The sequence below is a fragment of the Aspergillus foveolatus genome, assembly GCF_047715535.1.
Source record: "Aspergillus foveolatus strain CBS 279.81 unplaced genomic scaffold BDW70scaffold_3, whole genome shotgun sequence".
Taxonomy (NCBI): domain Eukaryota; kingdom Fungi; phylum Ascomycota; class Eurotiomycetes; order Eurotiales; family Aspergillaceae; genus Aspergillus; species Aspergillus foveolatus.
Genome location: NW_027396067.1, coordinates 881,554 through 902,066, shown reverse-complemented (window position 1 = coordinate 902,066; position 20,513 = coordinate 881,554). Strand labels below are relative to the sequence as shown.

General features: G+C 50.4%; 10 protein-coding genes across 10 annotated transcripts; 6 read left to right on the top strand and 4 right to left on the bottom strand.

Annotated features, from left to right (window-relative positions):
• The first annotated feature begins 518 nt into the window (after positions 1–518).
• Positions 519–2,472, top strand: BDW70DRAFT_65599 (M18 family aminopeptidase). Its single transcript, XM_073744498.1, has 6 exons — positions 519–630; positions 693–754; positions 809–910; positions 958–1,093; positions 1,147–1,239; positions 1,284–2,472. Exons 1-6 carry the CDS (start codon positions 555–557, stop codon positions 2,306–2,308), a joined length of 1,494 nt encoding a protein of 497 aa, XP_073600379.1. The 5' UTR covers positions 519–554; the 3' UTR covers positions 2,309–2,472.
• BDW70DRAFT_65604 (DSC4 family protein) lies at positions 2,473–3,899 on the top strand. The gene is made up of 2 exons (XM_073744500.1): positions 2,473–2,848; positions 2,920–3,899. Exons 1-2 carry the CDS (start codon positions 2,637–2,639, stop codon positions 3,740–3,742), a joined length of 1,035 nt encoding a protein of 344 aa, XP_073600378.1. The 5' UTR covers positions 2,473–2,636; the 3' UTR covers positions 3,743–3,899.
• Position 3,900: 1 nt separating this feature from the next.
• On the bottom strand, positions 3,901–5,476 carry BDW70DRAFT_65601 (tRNA-dihydrouridine(20) synthase (NAD(+))). The gene has a single exon (XM_073744499.1). It carries the CDS (start codon positions 5,393–5,395, stop codon positions 4,058–4,060), a length of 1,338 nt encoding a protein of 445 aa, XP_073600377.1. The 5' UTR covers positions 5,396–5,476; the 3' UTR covers positions 3,901–4,057.
• An 859-nt stretch (positions 5,477–6,335) lies between these two features.
• Positions 6,336–7,672, top strand: ipp1 (inorganic diphosphatase IPP1). Its single transcript, XM_073735363.1, has 5 exons — positions 6,336–6,671; positions 6,748–6,867; positions 6,931–7,274; positions 7,325–7,408; positions 7,457–7,672. The coding sequence occupies exons 1-5, from the start codon at positions 6,495–6,497 to the stop codon at positions 7,593–7,595; spliced, it is 864 nt and encodes a 287-aa protein (XP_073600376.1). The 5' UTR covers positions 6,336–6,494; the 3' UTR covers positions 7,596–7,672.
• Positions 7,673–7,975: 303 nt separating this feature from the next.
• BDW70DRAFT_127975 (mitochondrial 54S ribosomal mL53 protein) lies at positions 7,976–8,569 on the bottom strand. Its single transcript, XM_073735362.1, has 2 exons — positions 8,477–8,569; positions 7,976–8,426 (listed from the first exon to the last, which is right to left on the bottom strand). The coding sequence occupies exon 2, from the start codon at positions 8,372–8,374 to the stop codon at positions 8,054–8,056; it is 321 nt and encodes a 106-aa protein (XP_073600375.1). The 5' UTR covers positions 8,375–8,426; positions 8,477–8,569; the 3' UTR covers positions 7,976–8,053.
• Positions 8,570–8,870: 301 nt separating this feature from the next.
• Positions 8,871–11,757, top strand: BDW70DRAFT_147208 (putative protein transport membrane glycoprotein Sec20; the record flags this gene model as incomplete). Its single annotated transcript, XM_073738680.1, has 7 exons — positions 8,871–9,187; positions 9,248–9,495; positions 9,545–10,110; positions 10,465–10,556; positions 10,613–10,691; positions 10,745–11,545; positions 11,593–11,757. 7 exons carry the CDS (start codon positions 8,871–8,873, stop codon positions 11,755–11,757), a joined length of 2,268 nt encoding a protein of 755 aa, XP_073600374.1.
• A 956-nt stretch (positions 11,758–12,713) lies between these two features.
• Positions 12,714–14,431, top strand: BDW70DRAFT_65572 (4-nitrophenylphosphatase). The gene is made up of 5 exons (XM_073744497.1): positions 12,714–12,915; positions 12,973–12,994; positions 13,076–13,144; positions 13,223–13,314; positions 13,383–14,431. Exons 1-5 carry the CDS (start codon positions 12,844–12,846, stop codon positions 14,052–14,054), a joined length of 927 nt encoding a protein of 308 aa, XP_073600373.1. The 5' UTR covers positions 12,714–12,843; the 3' UTR covers positions 14,055–14,431.
• Positions 14,432–14,437: 6 nt separating this feature from the next.
• On the bottom strand, positions 14,438–15,455 carry BDW70DRAFT_127969 (uncharacterized protein; the record flags this gene model as incomplete). Its single annotated transcript, XM_073735361.1, has 1 exon — positions 14,438–15,455. A coding segment is annotated over exon 1 (809 nt), but the record flags the coding sequence as incomplete, so codon positions are not given.
• Positions 15,456–15,457: 2 nt separating this feature from the next.
• Positions 15,458–16,722, top strand: BDW70DRAFT_127968 (ATP-dependent Clp protease proteolytic subunit). The gene is made up of 5 exons (XM_073735360.1): positions 15,458–15,779; positions 15,834–15,852; positions 15,905–15,930; positions 15,977–16,118; positions 16,189–16,722. Exons 1-5 carry the CDS (start codon positions 15,636–15,638, stop codon positions 16,599–16,601), a joined length of 744 nt encoding a protein of 247 aa, XP_073600371.1. The 5' UTR covers positions 15,458–15,635; the 3' UTR covers positions 16,602–16,722.
• Positions 16,705–19,937, bottom strand: BDW70DRAFT_127966 (DEAD/DEAH box helicase). The gene has a single exon (XM_073735359.1). It carries the CDS (start codon positions 19,907–19,909, stop codon positions 17,009–17,011), a length of 2,901 nt encoding a protein of 966 aa, XP_073600370.1. The 5' UTR covers positions 19,910–19,937; the 3' UTR covers positions 16,705–17,008.
• Between the last annotated feature and the right edge of the window lie 576 nt (positions 19,938–20,513).

The window sequence follows — 20,513 nt, the reverse complement described above, 5'->3', positions numbered from 1 at the left end:
AACGCATTCCAGCGCGCCCTGCAACGCGAAAACGCTCGGACCACCAGTCTCTTGAATTCGAGGCACAAGCTCGAATTCTCCGCGCGTTCTATCGCTGATGATCGTCTTGTTCCACGTTTTTTCTCTTTTCGTTCTTCGGCTTTCCGACCGTTGTCTTCAAGTCTTCCATCCCGTAAACACCTAAGCGCGCTTTCTACTATCACATGATTGGCCAGTGATTATTGGGCTTGGTGAGCATGATTCGCGTCAAACTAGTATTTTTAGAGGGTTGCCTCTGTATCGACTACTACCTTGTTCTCTATGATATTGGAAAGTTTGCCAGGAAGCCCAACTTACCCTGCTTAGTCGTATGTCTGTGACGGCGTAAAATGCACTTGCATGGTAGAGCAACTCTGAAAAGGTCGGTGACTGACCGCCAATGATACATGATTATGGGGACCGCAGATCGTGAGCCATGGCAGCCGCCATCGACTCCACTTCCCATTCATTGAGCTTTGGTGCCCACTGTCCTCTTGTCTTCCACCTCAGCTTTCCCCCGAGGCACTCGTCCAACCATGACGTCTAATCTAACGAAGAATCTCAAACAGCCGGCCCTGGACTTCTTGTCCTTTGTCAATGCCTCTCCTACTCGTAGCGTCTCCCATCATTCCGCTACAAACCATACAGTCATTATCTAACGCGCAGCTGTTTAGCCTTTCACGCCGTCAATTCCGCCAGGAGCCTCCTCGCAAATGCGGGTTTTCAAGAGATCAAGGTACTGATAGTATACCTAACTCTAAAGTGTACGGACTGCTGACCATACGGACAGGAGAAAGACTCGTGGGCTTCTACTTGCCGCCCCGGTGGAAAATATTACTTGACCCGCAACCAGTCAACTATAGTAGCTTTCGCAGTTGGCAAGAAATGGAAGGTCTGTTCTTGGAAGACACGTAACGCAGGGCTTACTGACGAGGTCAGCCTGGAAATGCAATCGCCATGATCGGGGCTCACACGGACTCTCCCGTGCTGAGGATCAAGCCCGTTAGTAATAAACGTGGTGAAGGTTACATCCAAGTCGGCGTCGAGACTTACGGCGGCGGTATTTGGCATACATGTGAGTATAGACCCGAGTCTCCATACATTTATGGTGCTAACTTATTGGTCTAGGGTTTGATCGTGATCTTGGAGTTGCAGGTCGCGCAATGGTTCGAACAGACGACGGTTCTATTGTCCAAAAACTGATCAAGATTGATCGACCAAGTAAGCTCATTCTGTCTATATTCCGCCTGCTCTAACGCTATTAGTCCTCCGCATCCCCACGTTGGCTATCCATCTGGAGCGCCAGGAGACCTTCTCTTTCAATAAGGAGACTCAACTGTTCCCTATTGCAGGCATGATTGCTGCGGAACTAAACCGTACCGGCCAAGCCGAGGGCGCCAGCGACAAGAGCAATGCCGCTGCCGAGGGCGAGAATGCGGAATTCTCTCCCTTAAAAGCTATCACAGAGCGCCACCACCCGCATATTGTAGAGCTCATCGCTGCCGAGGCAGGTGTGGGGCCGGCCGATGTGCTTGATTTCGAAATGATTCTTTTCGATACGCAAAAGTCCTGCCTAGGCGGATTGATGGAGGAGTTTATTTTCTCTCCGCGTTTGGACAACCTTAACAGCTCCTTCTGTGCTACGGCTGGATTGATCGAGTCTGTAGCTGACGAGTCAGCCCTGGACGACGAATCCACCATCCGTCTCATCGCTCTATTTGACCACGAGGAAATTGGAAGCAGGACCGCACAAGGCGCCGATTCTAACGTCCTTCCCGGCATAATCCGCCGGCTGTCCGTCCTGCCCTCTACCGCTGGCGATGTTGATACATCGACCGCTTATGAACAGACTCTGTCCACTTCTTTCCTACTTTCGGCCGACATGGCCCACGCTGTTCACCCGAACTGGTCCGCCAAGTATGAAAACGACCACCGGCCTGAGATTAATAAGGGGCCAGTGATCAAGATCAATGCCAATGCACGCTATGCGACCAACTCCCCTGGTATTGTTCTTCTCCAGGAAGTCGCACGCAAGGCTGTAGAGACTGAAGGCGAAGGTGTGCCGCTACAACTCTTTGTCGTTCGTAACGACTCCAGCTGTGGAAGCACTATCGGACCTATGCTATCTGCTGCTCTAGGGGCTCGGACCCTAGATCTAGGAAACCCCCAGCTAAGCATGCACAGTATCCGCGAGACGGGCGGAACGTATGATGTGGCGCACAGTATCCGACTCTTCAAGAGCTTCTTCCAACATTACGCCAGCACTTCCCAATCGATATTTGTGGATTAGATTCTATTACGAGGTAGTGCGAGGGCTAGTGAATCCCATGATTTTCAAACATGCTCGATTTTCCTCAGTAGCGATATAGTTAGGATGCCCGGTGTCGGACCGAGAAACTTCCGGCCCAGCGTCTCCTCATCTCGGCGTTGCTGCCTCCGCCATCAACTCCCCCCCTCAGCTCTGTCTCCACATCTTCTCTACCCCAAGGCTCTGAACTGAATCAGGCAGCTTGGGACTGCAGTGACTGCATTTTACCAGCCGGCGCTTTCGACCGTTAACGCCTCGCCTGGACCCTTTAACAATATCATAGATGCCATCAATGCCCGGATGACCCTCTATGACAACACCAGATGTCTTTCGAGATGCGGAATACATCGCTGACGTGTCCGCCATCCAATATGGCAGCATCACGGAGGCATCGCCGACGCTCCAGGACGACAGCCTGAAAAAGAAGCTCCAAACCGCCGCGAAACTCGCCTTCATCGATCGTCTACTCCGCGATCTCGACATCCTTATATACTGCGAGTTATCGGCACTTTATTACCTAGAGTGAGTGGCCTTCGTCGCTGGACATTCCCATATGCAATCCCCAAGCTCAGTGAAGCTGACTTGTTTATCAGTTGCTCGATAGTACTCTTTGCCATCCGTGCCATTTCCCAACTGATCTTCTTCACTCCCAAAGCACCCCCGTTCGACCCCACGCGAAATCAACCCTTTGTCGGAGCCATCATATCGAGCAATATCTTCTGCATGATCTTTCACAAGTTTTTCAGTCAGTCAGAAGCCGGAGAAGCAACTAGAGATTATTTACATGGCGGGATTCTCATTGATTTTATTGGACAAAAGGCCCCTGTGCCGCTCACGCGCCTTCTATGTCTTGACTTGCTCGTTATGGTCCTCAACATTGTTATGCTGGGTCTCATAATTGAGCGGGTAAAATTAGCGGAATTGAGGACTACCACCGCCACTGTCTCTGCTCCTGCTGCCGCCGACACAACCGCACAAGCTGATTCTGCGCAAGCACAGGACCACGACCATGAGGAACGAGGTGTTCTTAGCCACGAGACTGAACCCGGAGGAGAGTCAACTAATGCTGAAAACGAGCGTAGGGAGCAAAGTTCCCATACCGCTCTACCATCCACCCACTCCCCTCCTCCGAGTGAAGAAGAGCTCGAACGCACCCGATTACTAGCCGACCCGTCGGAGAATGGGGGAAGTCACACCAATCATCAACATGCCCTAGACGCTTACTCCTCTGGCGGTGCCGTTATAGTGCGCTTGGGGTTGTGGAATGTTATTCGGGATCAATGGCGGTACAGCCCCTCTGCGGTACGACGGTCAGCCACTTATGCGCCGTCTCATCAAACGGCTGCGTTCCTGCGCGAGCGGTTCGGACTTCAGGTTGGGGCTGATGGGCGGTTGGAGAGGATCACGACAACATGACCGTATGGTCTATTGTATTCTAGGTGGGAAGTCACGGTGTCAATATATTGTCCCTCAACCTATATTATTGAAATTTGATTGGACAAACCATCTATTGAACTTTGATAGTTATAATTGAATGGTGAGGAGTACATATTGGCAAAGAAGGGAATCTCGAACCTTGAAGAACATTTAAACATCGCCAATAGGCAACACCAAGAAATGCAAACGTACAAATGCCACCGATAACCAAAGCACAGAAATCTAAAATATGCTTATTTTTAACGCCAAATATGCGCTTCATCATATAAGAACAAGACATAAAAATGCTGTAACCTAGACGGGCACCTCATTTTGAAAAGGCTGCGGAGCTGGCGTGGAGACGTCCACATCCGTTGCTGCTGGTTTCGACTCTGCCTTCGTCTCTGCTTTCATAGGCTTAGGGATGGAGTTTGTGCGGATGGGTCCAATTCCGCCTGTCGCAGGGGAGGTGTTTTTCGATCTTGAGACGCCGCCCGCGGCTCTAGCAGTATCGTTGTTCGCGATAGCATTTTCAACGGCCTTGCTCCTTGCCGTCGACTTATGTGCAATGCCGAGAATCTCGTCTACTTCCTGAGCAGCAGGCATTAGGTCATCGTGCTGCAGGATGATGCAGAGGTCGGTGTAGCATTTAGCCTGCTTTGCTTCTCTGAACTCCTTGTCTTTGCCGGGTATGAGCATGTTGATGAGATACTTGGTATTACCAAAGCGGTTTTCGCACTCGATACAGAGTTTCACGTACTCGTGAACTACCTCGCGCCAGGGAGCGAGACCGCCGTTTGCCTCAGACCGAAAGCAGGATGAGTTGGCTTCGGCGGCTGTCGCAATCATCGCGCCATCTGCACCATATTCTTGCATGAGGGCGAGGGCTTCGTCGCGAGAAGTTACGTCTCCGTTCATGATGCAGGCGACGCCAGCGTTGTGACAAGTTGAGACAATCATACGGAGTTGGTCGCGAATTGCACGCTCGCGTGGGCGCATGGGCGTTGTTCGGCAGTGAACGGTAAGGCCCGTGATACCTGTCCGTACCAGCCGTGACACCAAGCTCTCCGTGAGCTCTGGGGTCTCGAGCAGACGTATTTTCACGGATATTCCAATCTGATACGGTTCGCCAACTTCCTTGACTAAAGCCTCAAGGATAGACACCAGCTTGTCCGGAGTGCGTAGCAGTGCAGCTCCCATTCCACCACTTGTGCTGAACGGCTTGGGACACCCCGAGTTCACGTCAATCCCATCCACATCAGCTGCGACCAGCTTGCCCGCTTGAACGGCTAACTCCGGGTTAGCCGTACCCATCTGGAAGATAAGCTTTCCCTTCTCCCGTACCGGATCAAGGCGATATATGACGGATTCTTTGGCATCTTCTTTGTTGACGCTATTCGAGGGCATACGAGTGAATTCGACGCAGCCATTACGCGGGTTAACACGGCGGGTAGTACCGATCATTGCTTTGTCAATCGTTTCAGGACCCCAGCAGAGATCGGCACCATACTTGAGAGCGAGTAGACGGGATGGCAGCTCGCCGGAGCGCACCATCGGTGCAAGCACGACCTTGCCACGGTAGTCGACGCCATTGGCGGGGATGGGAACTCGTTTCGGGCAAGAAGTCATCGTGGCGCGGAAGAGTTTAAGCATAGCATTTGAACCAAAATGTAGTGAGCAGCTGCGCGTTGGCCAGCCTATTCTGCAGACGAGACACGGCTAATAGAAGGCAAGAAATATGAATAACGTTGATAATACTGATAGTTGACTCGTAGTTGAAGGCGGAGACAGTAAAAATTGAAAGCACGTGTGATAAGCCTCGTATTGTACCGCTATCCGATCCCGGAGTTGTGCCCGAGTCACGTGATAAATTTTCCTATGCTTCAACGTATTATAGCTTTAGTTGGCTTCCTAATACTATGGATTTAGGAGGATCACTGCGACGATAGGTAGCTCTACAGTCTACATCTGAATTAGCCTGCAGGCTGTGCTACGGATATCTCGCAAATCGTGGCGCTGATGGCGATCGTCTGGGCGTATAGTAGGGTAATGAAATGTGTATCGGAATTTCCAGCCGGGTGACGCATGTTAGATTTTACTGCCATCTGCCGGCTTCAACATCCCCAAGGTTAGATATCAGACTTGGTCGGAACTGACGCTGCGAAGGGCAAGGGTTAGGCCGTTGCTGTACCTCATAGATAGCCTCAGTAAAGACCTCGGAACTGTCCCATTTCTGTGCTCCCGATTTCTTACCTCGGAGTCAGTCACCAAATTTCCACTTCCCGACCAACTTCCCACCCTTATAATAACCCCTACGGCACGTCGCCTCCAATTCTATGGTAAGTTCCCCGAAATCGCCTCGCCCAGCTTCCGCCGTCCAATTGACCTCATCGAAAAGGGCTCTGCATCGCTGGCTCGGTTCTCCCCCTCGATGCGCCCGGGAACAAGCACCCTTGTACACGGAATACGTACTGCAGCTCCATTGACCCGGCCACTGCTGCCCACCGCCTGTCCGATACTCGCCCTCACTCGCTGCTCGCCCGCGACTCGTCGCACATCAGTGACAGTGGCTCCCCCCACTAGACAAGCCCCTCCCTCCTCTCCCTCTTCTTCTCCCTCTTTCCCTTCTTCCTCCTCCATCCCGCCCACTATTTCAGCATCTCGAATTGATCGTTCGATTGCATCCGTAACAAACCGTGCCGCTCTACTTTCAAGACATTTTGCTACAGCAGCTACCCCGCCGTCCTCCACAATGTCCTACACCGTCCGCAAGATCGGCCAGCCTTACACCCTGGAGCACCGGGTGTACATTGAGAAGGATGGCCAGCCTGTCTCTCCCTTCCACGACATTCCTCTCTATGCCAATGCTGAGAAGACCGTCCTCAACATGATTGTTGAGATCCCCCGCTGGACCAACGCCAAGCAGGAGGTATGCGCATCGAAACCCCGCCATAACGGAAGTCGTCGCCGTGGCAAGTCGCAGGCCACTGATTGGAATTGCATAGATCTCCAAGGAGGAATTCCTCAACCCCATTAAGCAGGACACGAAGAAGGGCAAGCTCCGTTTCGTCCGCAACTGCTTCCCTCACAAGGGCTACCTCTGGAACTACGGTGCCTTCCCCCAGGTACGTGACACGCGCTATATCCAAGTTTAATGTCAAAAGTATTGATGACTAACTTGGTTCTAGACTTGGGAGGACCCCAATGTTGTCCACCCCGAGACCAAGGCCAAGGGTGACAACGACCCTCTCGATGTCTGCGAAATCGGTGAGCTTGTCGGCTACCCCGGCCAGGTCAAGCAGGTCAAGGTCCTCGGTGTGATGGCTCTTCTCGATGAGGAAGAGACTGACTGGAAGGTCATCGTCATCGATGTCAACGACCCCCTTGCTCCTAAGCTCAACGACATTGAGGACGTTGAGCGCCACCTGCCCGGTCTCCTCCGTGCAACCAACGAGTGGTTCCGTATCTACAAGATCCCCGACGGAAAGCCAGAGAACCAGTTCGCTTTTTCCGGCGAGGCCAAGAACAAGAAGTAAGTCTGCCTGGATAATCCTGCAATATCACGTCATCTAACGGGTGCAGGTACGCTGAGGAGGTCATCCACGAGTGTGCCGATGCCTGGGAGAAGCTTGTCAGCGGAAAGTCGGACCGTGGAGACATCAGCCTGTAAGTTTTATTTACTGAGAATCCACAACACAATGCTAACTCGAGCAGTGCCAACTCCACTCTCGGCAACTCTGACAGTGTTGACTCCTCCAAGCTTGCCAGCATTCCTCGCGGCGAGAACCTCCCCCCTGCTCCTATTGATGGCACCATTGACAAGTGGTTCTTCATCTCTGGTGCTGCTGTGTAAGTTAATGACGATCAAAGATTATAAATGTTAGCTTTTGCACTAGCGGTTAAAATATAAAGCTTTTTACATCTGCTAGACATAATGCACTAGCCTTATATGCGCTGTGTAGTATTATCCACCATTCAAGTGCGTGGTATAAGGCATGGTACGAAAATCTACTTACTATTCGCATATTCGGTAAATGTCAAGGCCGGCACTATAACATAAATCTGGCTTCATAATAGCATGTCGGAGTTATTCCACATGCCCCCCAAATACAATAGTTTACAATTATGTATAAACTGCCGCAATAAAACCCAATTGGCTCTAGCGCTTTCATAGAAAGTAAAACATTCATTTGCATCTAAAATAACCCAGGCACCGAACAGTAGATATACATACACAATAACAATACGTCGTCACCGCTCAGGTCTACGTCCAATTCCAATAGACAGACCTTCCTTTCCAAGTATTCTCCCTTAACCCTTCAAACTCTCCTCTCGCTCAATAGCCCTCCCCACCCGCGCAATCTCCTCGACCACATCCCCAATCTTCATTTGGCGCTTCCCAACCTCAAGCTTCACTTCTTTCCCGCCCTTGAATCCGACCGTTATCTCGGGCTCTTTCGTCGACGTCCGCGGCAGCTGTTCGACCTTAATGTCGATATGTGTGGGACTGCTAGCGGGTGTTGTGGAGGGATTACGGATAAGGGAGAGGAGGAGGCGACAGGGGCGCGAGGAACGCGCGAAAGGGTTAAAAGTTGTCCGGAGAGACGTTATTGTTTGAAGAGGAATTGTCATTGTGTCAAAGTGTACTTTGGATCTGCTGGCTGGCTGCTATGATCTGATCTGGCTGAATTGCTGTTAGTTTGCGGTTGGCGATAAAGGGATGGATGGGCATACCGGTATGCAGGATTTGGCCGCTGGAACAGTTCCGTAATATAATATAGACGTATTTAAGTACGACCAGGGATAATGTGCCAATTGACCTTTGGCTCGCCTTGTTGTCTCGCGATACTCTAGCTTTTTGGCGGGAAAATCCGCGGACAAATTGCTGGTCGGTGCTCGCGTTTGCATTAAGTGCAAACATTCGCCAGTGTGCTCAGGAACCGATGACGATGGCGGAGCGGACTGGACACTTGAGTATTCCCGCCTCTAGCTCGAAGATCTCATCTCAATCTTTCCGTTTTGCTGTGTATCTTTTTTACTTCACTCGAGATGTGGTGCTAGCAAGGCCTAGAAGATACTTTGTTATTATCCAATCACTTCTACCTACACAGTCTGCCAAAACGCTGCAATGGTGTGCACTGTTTCCGCGCTTCAAGCCCGCCTGAAAGAGCTGTCTACTTCTCTCGCTCAAATACATCCGCTCGTCTCTCGACTACACAATTTCACCACGGCCGTTGGTCAGGGGGACGATGCCCGCCTAGAGCTAGGAGCAGTAATACACTCTCGATTAAAGGACGCTGAGGATGAGCTGGAACTATTAAAGGACGACGTCGATGATCTGGAAGCCACTACAGACAGCAGAAGGAGAGGTGTGGGCTTAGAGAAAGAGACGGAGAAGGAGCGGGTTATTGCGTTGGCTCGACGGTTGGCGAATGATTTGAAAAGGTTGGGTCATCTCCGCTATAGTGCGATTCTACTCTGAACATTTGTTGATACTCTGCTTAGGACGCGGGGCGACTTTCGCAGTGCCCAATTACAAGCCAAGCGGAATGCTGAACTTGCTAAGCGCAAGGAGCGAGAACTACTCTTTGCAAGGTCAGAGGGGACCGAGAAACGAAATCCGGCAAAGGAGAAATTAACTCAGGAGGATATTGTCAAGAATGCTTCCAAAGATGTCACGGCGGCGTTAAGACGGACACACCAGCTCATGCAGGCAGAGCTTTCTCGAAGTCAATTTGCCCAGGAAACTCTGGGTATGCTGTTTCATCTAGCTTCACAAGTCTCAGACTAACCATCTTGCAGAACAATCTGGCGCTGCCTTATCCTCTCTTTCGGAATCATATACTAATCTTGATACGCTGCTTTCATCCTCGCGCAACCTTGTCGGGTCTCTTCTCCGTTCACAGAAGTCAGATACCTGGTATTTGGAAACGGCATTCTACATCTTGGTTGGCACTATTTCATGGCTCGTGTTTCGGAGACTTCTGTACGGACCTCTCTGGTGGATTGTGTGGATGCCATTTAAACTCATTTTGCGGTCTGTTTTCGGTGTCGCAGGGGCAATAGGTGTTACGAGCAAGGCTGTCCAATCTTCCGTGGCCATTGGGACGGATACAGTGGCTCAAGAAACACAGGCACTGAATCATATACCGGAAGCCAAGGCCCATGTTGTTGGGGATACTGTTCCTGATGATGTTCCGGGCACGGATGCGGCAGACCTGGACTGGGTAATGGATAAGATTGGCGAAATAGTTGAAGAGAACACCGACCAGGAAGGAGCGAATCTTGACGACTTCTCGCTAGAGGAGTTGCAAAGACAGGAGGATATGCCGTCGAATACAAAGAAGAGAATGTACGAGGCGACGGAAGTACTACAGAACCGGCGGGATGAATTATAGAGAGCTCCACGGCATTGTAAATGAAACTCAACAAACTTGTAACATGATGACATGCATCTCATGCTTTCCAGAATCGATCCATGGACGTACACTCAATATTTCAATGTTAGACCACGTACCAAGTCTTAAGGTTGTAGGGCTTGTTCAGTTTCGGCTTAATTGATCTCTTGGCAAACGCGTAGGTGGAGACGCGTTCTTCTGGCACTTGCGACCTGAGCTTTCGAGCTTCACGAATCTCCGCGTTGTCACATCAAACAAGAGCCAATTTCAATAAACAACTCACCTCGAAGTCGCATTATGGCGGCTAACTTCTTTAGCAATAAGGCTCGCGCAGCCGCCGCATCCAGCAGCTCAAAGCAAAAGCCCACAGAAGGAAAGGAGGAGCAATCGCGACTGCAACCATGGGTTGAAAAATAGTATGTTCTCACATCTAGCATCAATATCGGCGTCAGACTAGAACTGATTATCTTAGCCGTCCGAAAACGTTAGATGATGTTGCGGCGCAGGACCATACGACAAAGGTGCTCCAGCGGACACTGCAAGCTTCCAATGTATGGCATTCCCCACGCAGACACGGGCAAGAACTAATCAGACGGCTCTACAGCTCCCTCACATGCTCTTCTACGGCCCTCCAGGTACTGGAAAGACGTCTACAATCCTCGCCCTCGCCAAATCTCTCTTTGGCCCTGCCCTTTACCGTTCCCGGATCCTCGAACTAAACGCTTCAGACGAACGTGGAATCGGAATCGTCCGTGAAAAAGTAAAAGGCTTTGCCCGTGTCCAGCTTAGCCATCCCACTGGGTTAGACGCCGAATATTTCGAAAAGTACCCTTGCCCTCCGTTCAAGATTATCATCCTGGACGAAGCAGACAGCATGACGCAGGATGCGCAATCCGCCCTCCGTCGCACAATGGAGCAGTACAGTCGAATAACACGATTCTGTTTGGTCTGCAACTATGTCACCCGTATTATCGAGCCTCTTGCCAGTCGATGCAGCAAGTTCCGCTTCAAGCCGCTGGACAACTCAGCCGCTGGGGATAGGCTAGCGCAGATTGCGCAATTAGAAAAGTTGTCGCTTGAGGATGGGGTTGTGGACAAGCTGATATCGTGCAGTGATGGCGATTTGCGACGTGCTATTACATACTTGCAGAGTGCGGCAAGGCTAGTAGGGGCGGCGAAGGCTGCAAAAGACGGGGATGAAGACGAGGAGATGAAAGATCAGGAATCCGATATGATCACCGTCAGGACTATTGAGGAGATTGCGGGTGTTGTCCCTGAGAGTGTTTTGGATGAGCTAACACAGTCCCTGCAACCGAAGAGGATGGGTTCTCCGTACGAAGCAGTTTCGAAAGTGGTGACGGAGATTGTGGCGGATGGCTGGAGCGCAACGCAGATCCTTTTACAGGTACATCCTCCCAGCCTTTGCAATAATTCTAATGCTGATTGTCACAGTTGTATCGACGAATGGTCTACAATGATGCTATACCTGATATTCAGAAGAACAAGATCGTGCTAGTGTTCTCAGAAATGGATAAGCGGCTAGTGGACGGTGCTGATGAGCATCTAACGATTCTGGATGTTGCTCTAAAAATTTCTGGAATTCTCGGCGGAACTTGATTGCTCTGTGATGACATAAAAGGTTACTTTTGTGCTGTTCTCACATTGCCCTTCTCAGCTGTGCCTACAACGGTTCCCCATGCAAAAACATCGGCGCTGGCTGTCAGGGTGGTATGGCCGAGTGGAACTTGATGAAAAAAACCGCTGCCTCACGGGAAATATTCAATGGGCCGGATTTGCTACGTAGCCGTTAATAACAGACCGAATCGAAGTAATGACTGCATGAACTAAATTTCTAGCCATAATATCTCAGATAGTAAGATGGGGTCAGTTACTGCAAATGACTGCTTGTCTCGCGTCTAGCGTCGCCGTGGAGCCCTAACTCCGCATTTCACTGTAACATCAGACACAACCTTGCCTATACTCTTGCTGACAGTAGGGTTGACAAGTGAATTGTACTAGGAGCAACATCAGGATAAGCTCGAAAGACAGCTAAGACAATGAAGGGTGTCGCGACTGGAGCTTGAATAAACAATCACCAAGCAGATGAAGCTATTGATAGTTATTAGCAGAGCTTAAATGCTGAATAACATCTTAGTCAGTATGGCCGAGTGGTTAAGGCGCTAGACTGTACGATGCTCCTTCATGTCCTTGATGTCATTCGACACTAAATAGCTAACTTTACATAAGTGAACCCTTTGTTCAAAACATCTAGTTCTTTCGAGATCGTAGGTTCGAACCCTACTGCTGACGTCTCCTACATTTTTTTACGCAGGAGAAATTAAGTTAATCCCCCTCTTACTCCCTCTACATCTTCATTCACTGGTTGAAATCATTTTAGAGTAATCTCAATTATCTCTTGCAGTAGACACGTATGTTTATTGTCTTTCGATTTCGTAGTGTTCTAAGTAACTTGCAGCATAGTGGATCACGGATGGACCGCTAGTGCCCGCAAAGACGGCAAGCTCTCCGAACATGTACTCTCCCTGTTCTAACTGATACTTCTGTCCTGACCTCTACCTTCTCTTATACATATTTCTTCGACATTGAAAATTGGTTGAACGCCGACCATCATAGACGACCATCCAGCTTCCTCCTCAGTGCCTGGTTCCGCACTGCGTACCTGTTCGGCTTCTCTGCCCTGCCATGGCGATGGTGGTACCCCGCTACCTGACCGGCGATCCAGCTGGCATCAAGGAATTTCTAGACAAGTTTGATGTGAGTCCGGCAGTCTAATTGGATAAACCATTATACTTATTTATATGTGTCTGGCAGGTATTCCTCTTCGACTGTGACGGTTAGTTACCCTCGCCTAATCCAATACTATATCCTCCGTCGAAGTACGATGTGAGATGCTGACATGCAGGATAACGTTCAGGTGTACTATGGTCCGGAGACCACCTCTTCCCGGGGACGGTTGAGACACTGGAGTTGCTGCGATCACGCGGTATGTGTATACAGTTATACGTATACTTTCAGCCTAAGGTCAGATCCCATTGCTGACTGGTGTTCTCATCTTTGGTAGGGAAACAAGTCGTATTTGTCACGAACAACAGTACAAAATCTCGGGCGGATTACAAAAGAAAATTAGAGACATTAGGGATCCCGGCGACCACGGTAAATACCTGCCGCATTCCAAGCCCTATCTATAACCATACCTCTAACATGAAGGTCCAAATCCACAGGAAGAGATCTTTTCTTCCTCATACAGCGCTTCAATCTACATCTCACGCATTCTTAATCTCCCTGCCAACAAACGCAAAGTCTTCGTCCTCGGCGAAACAGGCATAGAGCAAGAGCTTCGCTCCGAGAATGTCCCTTTCATCGGCGGCACAGACCCTTCCTACCGTCGCGACATCACACCGGAAGACTACAAGCTCATTGCAGCAGGCGATGAATCCCTACTCGACCCAGAAGTCGGCGTTGTCCTCGTCGGGCTCGATTTCCACTTGAACTACCTGAAGCTCGCACTGGCATACCACTACATCCGGCGGGGAGCGGTGTTCCTAGCGACGAATATCGACTCGACGCTGCCAAACTCGGGGACTTTGTTCCCCGGTGCTGGAACAGTGAGTGCGCCACTGATTCTGATGGTGGGAAGGGATCCTGTTGCCTTGGGAAAGCCGAACCAGGCGATGATGGATGCGATTGAGGGGAAGTTTCAGCTTGATCGGGCGCGAACTTGTATGGTTGGAGATCGAGCGAATACTGATATTCGATTCGGGCTCGAGGGGAATCTGGGAGGAACGTTGGGAGTCCTTACAGGGGTAAGTAGTAAAGAGGATTTCATGGAGGGGCTTGTGAGGCCGAGTGCTTATTTGGATAAACTTTCGGATTTGTTGGAAGCCGCGGGGTGAGCATGAGTGACGGTATAGGCGTATATATTGTTGGTATAAATAGGATAGAATATAGGTCGCATAGAAGGAAATTGAGCAGTTGAAAAGTGCGATAGTTCTTAACTTGTGGCTTCCCTGACGTACCCCTCGAGATTCCACAATGCCAAAACCGCATCAATGCAAAGCTGGCGAGACGGCTTAAAGAACGCGCCGAATTTCTGGAATCGACCGTGATAAGCCCGAATTTCCTCAAGCTCAGCCTGCGAAAGAAGTCGCGTTAGGTCAAAGATAGGGACTTTCCTGCCACTGTCTGGAAGCGCGAAAAATTCGGGAAAGTTGGCCGGTTCATAGGCATCACCAACACCACTACCTGAGCCGTCTCCGAGGACCAGGAAGACACCTGTCTCCAGCCCATGGGGTACCTCCTTCCCTGCAAGGCCTTCCGTCATTAGCCCCTCGACAAGCGTCTCCCCTGAGTACGGTTTCTGAACATCAAAAGACATCCACCTTGCATGTGACTTGAATTTCGAGTCCAATAAATCCGAGACAAGCTTCAATTGCTTCAGCACCTCCCGACGCTTCACTCCGAGCACGAAATCAGGCATATCAGCTCGCCAGGCGAGGCGTTTTTGATGTTCTGCATTTAACGGCCCCAGCGGAGGCTTCCACCGGTGAGGGACCAAGTTCGCGATAAAGTTTTTTTGCTTTGTTTTGCGTCGCTCTGCATTTGTGATTGTCTGGAGGATATAATTGCGGTCGAGCATGCGGAATTTGAGGTGTGGGCGGTTATCCTTGCCCTCTTTCTTGACCACATCGTCTTTGAGGAGACTGAGGGGCAAAATCCATAATTTATTGTCCTTGACCTTATTCTCGAGCCTTTTGGGGCGAGGCGTGTGTACTTGTGTGTTTGATTCGGCGTTGGAGTTGGAGTCAGAAGCTGGTGCGGAGATGGGATCTGGTTCTGACGTTGACTCTCGTGCTGGCTCTTCTACGAGCCCCCATTCTGTCAGGAGTGCCCTGGGCATTCGAGTTCCTGTCACATTACACATGCGGACTGGCGATGCGAGGGCTACCGCCCATGGGTTATTGCTGATCTCTGAGAGATCGTCCGGTGTTGGGAGGCGTTTCTTGCGGTGTCGGAGGGCGCGGCCGGGATTTGGGTTTGTTATGAGCGGCGACTGGGGAAGGAGTTGCGATAAGCGTTTCGTAGAGCCAGTATTAGATGCATTGTCGTAATTTTTATTGGTGTTGTTTTTGTTGGCCTCTCCGGTGCTAGGTTCGGCGTTATAGCTGCTGCTTGAGTGCACGCGACGAGAGAGAAAAGCCGGACTGGACGAGCAAGATGAGAGAAACAATTGATAAAATACCTGTAGCCGCCATTGAGCGTATGGCATACGGCTGTGAAGATGCTCCATGGTTGGCCGCCTGTCTCGACTGAAGCGCTTGAAGGGAGAAGTATCCTGGAGCTGAGGACTACGATTTTGAGTTTCCGCTCCGCAATCCAACTCCAACTCTCAACTCCAACACTGCGGAGCTTCATCCATCAATTTTGCTACCCTCATACCTTCTCCATCCCCCTCTCCTTCTACTTCTCATACCGAAATGCATGCGGTCCGCTCATTACAACGACTATGTCGCCTCTACTCTCGCCCTTCAATGAGAAACTTCTCTAGCTCCATTCCAGCTCTGTCATTGGCGCAACCTCCGAGGGGCTGGACCCCGACGCCTTTTGTAACAGAGACGGTGGTAAGCATTTCTTCCACCATATTGTACTGATATATGGGTATTAATCAGTTATAGGGCGGTGGCTGGCACACATGTACGTGGTTTCCTCCATACAGTCGGGAACCTTCTAATATGAGATGATGCAGACGACATCTTCTCTAGACTCCTCAAGGTACATAACTTTCCCAGGTGCCATAATGTATATCTAACAGGCAAAGGAACGAATCATCTGCTTAAATGGCGAAGTTGACGAAACAATGTCCGCCTCCATCGTCGCCCAGCTCCTCTTTCTCGAAGCCGACAATCCCCAGAAACCAATCCACCTCTATATCAACTCCCCTGGTGGTTCTGTCACGGCTGGTTCGCTCTCCTCATGACAATTACCCATATTGAAACCAGATTGGAAAATTGACATAGATTGATATCCCAGGTCTGGCAATCTACGACACAATGACTTATATTGCCTCCCCCGTCTCTACAATCTGCGTCGGTCAAGCCGCTTCAATGGGCTCCTTACTCCTCTGCGGCGGACAAGCTGGCCAGCGGTACTGCCTCCCGCACTCGTCGATTATGATCCACCAGCCATCCGGCGGATACTTTGGACAAGCCACCGACATCGCGATCCACGCGAAGGAGATCCTGCGCGTTCGGCACCAGCTGAACCAGATCTACAAGCGGCACTTGACAGGCAAGAAGGAGTTGTCACTGGATGAGATTGAGAAATTGATGGAGCGGGATTACTTCATGGGCGCGCCGGAGGCGCTTGAGTTGGGCATAGTGGATGAGATTTTGGATCGTAGGGTTAAGACTGGACCTGATGGAGAAGGGAAAAAGGAGCAGTAGGTAGGACTCTGGCTCGTCAAGCAGGGGAGTTAGTATACCCAGGACATTCTCTTCCGATAGCTCGGTTCAATATGTAAAGTTAGAACAATGGTATGTATGACATGACAAATCTTAATGCTCACGAAGCTATGCTCGCGCTATCTATAGAATACCCAATGCGCGATATAAAAAATGGAAACCGAAACGCCTCTAATATACTGAAAATCGCATCCCAGATTAGATCCAGTAGTAGGACCAAGTTTGGCCACCTATATGCATTCCACGCAACAGAATAAACTCAAGTGCACCCCAAAGAAGCCAGTTAACACTAGCAGCTAGTAGCACGCTCGATGAAGTAACGCAATGCGAATATCAACCGCTCATGGTAAGCATTAAGACCAAAAGAAAGGAGACTCCTCCAGTAACAATTAAGTAGACCCCTCCTTTTGGGTAATCTCCGCAGTAAACATCTCTTCAACGGCCTTGATCCCGGCTTCCTCGGATTTCTTCGAATCAGCCCCATCCTCACCGGCAACAGCCTGGTCAAGAGCCAATTTCGTCTGGCCAAGAGCATAGATTTGCTCTTCGATGGTATCTTTCGTCACAAGACGGATAACCTCGACCTCACGCGTCTGACCAACACGATGAGCGCGGTTCTCGGCTTGCACGTCTTCCTGCGGGTTGAAGCTGGAGTCGAAGATGATGACTTTATTGGCGCAGGCAAGGTTGATCCCGGCGCCGCCGGCTTTAGTAGAGAGCAGAAAGACCGGGATATCTGTTTGCTCATGGAAGGTGTCCATGATGGATTGGCGGTCTTCGACGCTGGTCGTTCCATCAAGACGAACAAACTTGAGATGTTGATTTTCGAGGACATCTTCAAGAATGTCCATTGCCAAACGGAACTGAGAGAAGACAAGAACGCGGTCGCCGTTTTCTTTGAAGCGGCGAAGGAGTTCGCAGAGTTTGTCGACCTTTCCGGAATCCATCCACTCGTTATTCTTGAGAGCGAATTTGCCAAGGGATTTGGGGTTTTCCACACAGAGTTGATGGCACTCAAAGTCATTGTAGGGTTGTAGGTCTTCGTAGATGAGTTTTGGGTCGGATTCGGCCCATTTCTCTTCTTGCAGACAAGCTTTGGACATCTTGGTTAAGATTTTGTCGTTGTAGTGGCGTCGGTGAAGGAGTGGGTGAATGGCTGCTTGACGGAGTTTCATAAGGATGTTCGCGGACTTGTTACCTGTCTTTTTGCCGGCTGCTCTGTCTTCCAAGAGCTTCTTTACTTCGTTCTTTTCATGTTCGTAGATTTCCCGCTGCGCAGCGTTCATTTCACAGTACTCAACGCGCGAGATCTTTGCAGGCAAATCAATAACTTGGTGCTTCTTTCGCCGTAAAACGAACGGCTTCAGCATGGATTTTGCCCTTTCGATTCTCTGCGCAGAAAGCAGCGCGGAATGGGATTCATCGACCGTTTTTGCTTTGTTCGAGAATATGTACTGTAGATCATCCTTTCGCTCTTGAAAGACTTTAGGGAGGATAAACCCCAACAAGGAGGCAAGTTCTTGCAGGTTGTTCTGGAGCGGCGTTCCCGTCAGAAGAAGCCTGAAACGAGCGCGGATCCTGATCAGCTTCTCGTACAGAACCGATGTGCTGCTCTTAAGCATGTGCCCTTCATCGTAGACACAGGCGCAAAAGTCCATGTTGCGTAAGAAGTGCGCATCAACCTTGCCCTTTGCAATGGTATAGGTCGTAATAACGACGTTGATGTCGTCTCTGTTTTCTTCGATCTGTTCCCGAATCTGGGCTCGCACATTTTGGTCGGCATAGTATGGCATCACGGACAGAGTGGGACAAAACTTTTGGAACTCTCGAAGCCAGTTCTCAATGGTTGATGACGGCACAACAACAAGATGCGGTCCTTTGATGCCTTTCTCATATAGGTGGGCCAGAAACGCTATCACCTGGCAGGTCTTTCCGAGACCCATATCATCGGCCAGGATGCAGCTTAGCTCATTCTCGAAAAGCAAAGACAGCCAGTTAACACCAACAATCTGATAATTCTTCATTTTGAGGTCCTCAGCCATTATTCCAGGCTGCGAAATGAACCGAGCTTTTCGAGACCTTGACCCAGGGCCATCACTGTCTTCATCAGACGGTTGACTAGCGGGAGTCCCTATACCAGAGTCGTGAGATCCCGAAGGCTCCAACGAAACTAGGTCCAGTTCACCCTCTCGCTTGCCGAATATGTCAACTCCCCATTTCTTCATCTCGGCCGCAACCGGCTTTCCTAGCGCCTCGCATCGAGCGACTAGTGAATCCACGGCTTCGTAGCCTACCCACATATCAAGACATTTGTCAACGATACGGTCTCCGACCGGCTTGGGTGCCTTGCGTTTCCTTCCAGTCTTGGTTGCAGTTTGTTCGGTTTCCGGAGCAGGGATCACGCGAACTTCATCAAGAGATGAGAATGGCCGCCTTGCAATTATGTACTCAGCAAGTTCCTCAGTAATCGCGGCTAGGTCCGCAAGAGCCGGTGCGGTGCATCCGTTAAAGAAACCAAGAACTTTCGTCTCCAGATCCGCGCCATCTTGCGCATCAAACGCAGAGTCAGAATCATCCGAGGTCACAAGAGGAGCCTCAGGAGACTCTGATCGTGCAGATGAAGGGCGCCTGCGCCCTTGGACCAGTCGACCGAAGCTCTTCTTCGGAGGTGTTTCGTTTTGAGTGGGGCTTGACGGTATTGGGGACGCTCGGGTTTTTGGTCCTCGAATCAACCGTTTTCGCGGTCCTAAATCCTCTTCTGGCTGCCTCTGTAACGTACTTTTCGGCAGGTTTGGTGCCGTCCATTTATCCTGAATTCTCCCCCGGGCCTTGATATTCTGTTTCGCTGGGGCCACTGGCGACGTCTTCTTAATCGTGCTTAGCTCGTCCTCTGAAGAGTCAGCATGGTCATTTTGATCCTCAGTGCTGGCTAGGCATTCTAGAGCATCTTCATAACTTCCTTTCTTTGCTAGAAGAGCCTGCACGCAGTCATGTACTGATTTTCGTGGGAGAACCTTTAGCATTCTCTCCACCTTTATTCGTACTTGATAGTCATCAATATCCTGCAACGACAGTGATTGTGTGTCGACCGGTTGAGCGCGTGAAGGTCCATCCTGGCGAACTCTTTTGACGGCGACGCCCTTTGGAGTAGGATCCATCTGCGAGGCGGCCCGCTTGGCGTTCGAAGGATCGTAGATAGCAGAAGAGGTGACCTCTTTAAATCGGTCCATCGCCGTGCTCTTTTCCGGGTTTCTTGAGGTGAACATAGCGGGCTTTATGTCTGTGCTCATCTGGATATCGTCGTCGGAGGAGCCTCCTCGATAAGTTGGACCATCGTCTTCTAGATCAATCAATGGCGCACGCTTCGCGGGAGGACAGAATCGCGTGCCGCTGGGCGCCATCAAGCTAGAAAGGCGACCAGGTCCGGCTGGGGAAGGGCGTGAAGGGGATGAAGCGGGTCTTAGAGGAGAAGAAGCTGCAACTTGTACAACAGAATTGCCTTTTGATGTATAAGGAACATCCACAATTTGCGTAGGTTGAGTCAGTCGCTGCGAGGAGGGTGTCATTGATTGTGTTGCAAGCAATGTGTTCTGCGGAGGATTCACAGGGAGAGTGGCGATCGTCTCATATTCCCCATCTTCGTCCATGCCCCCAGGAGTGCTGTGAACGATTTTTCTGTTACTGACAGGGGTATCAGGAACAGTGTCGTCCATTATGGGCGAGTAAGGAGCGAAAGTGAGATTAAGTGAATCCGGACTTATTACCTGTTCCACTCCTAAAGTTCGTTTTAGGAAGAGAGCATCAAGCTCGTGTCTCCAAAGGCGATTTTTTTGCGGAGACAAAACCGCGGAGTCGGACGCGACTATGTCACGTGAATGCGCGCTTCAATTAAGA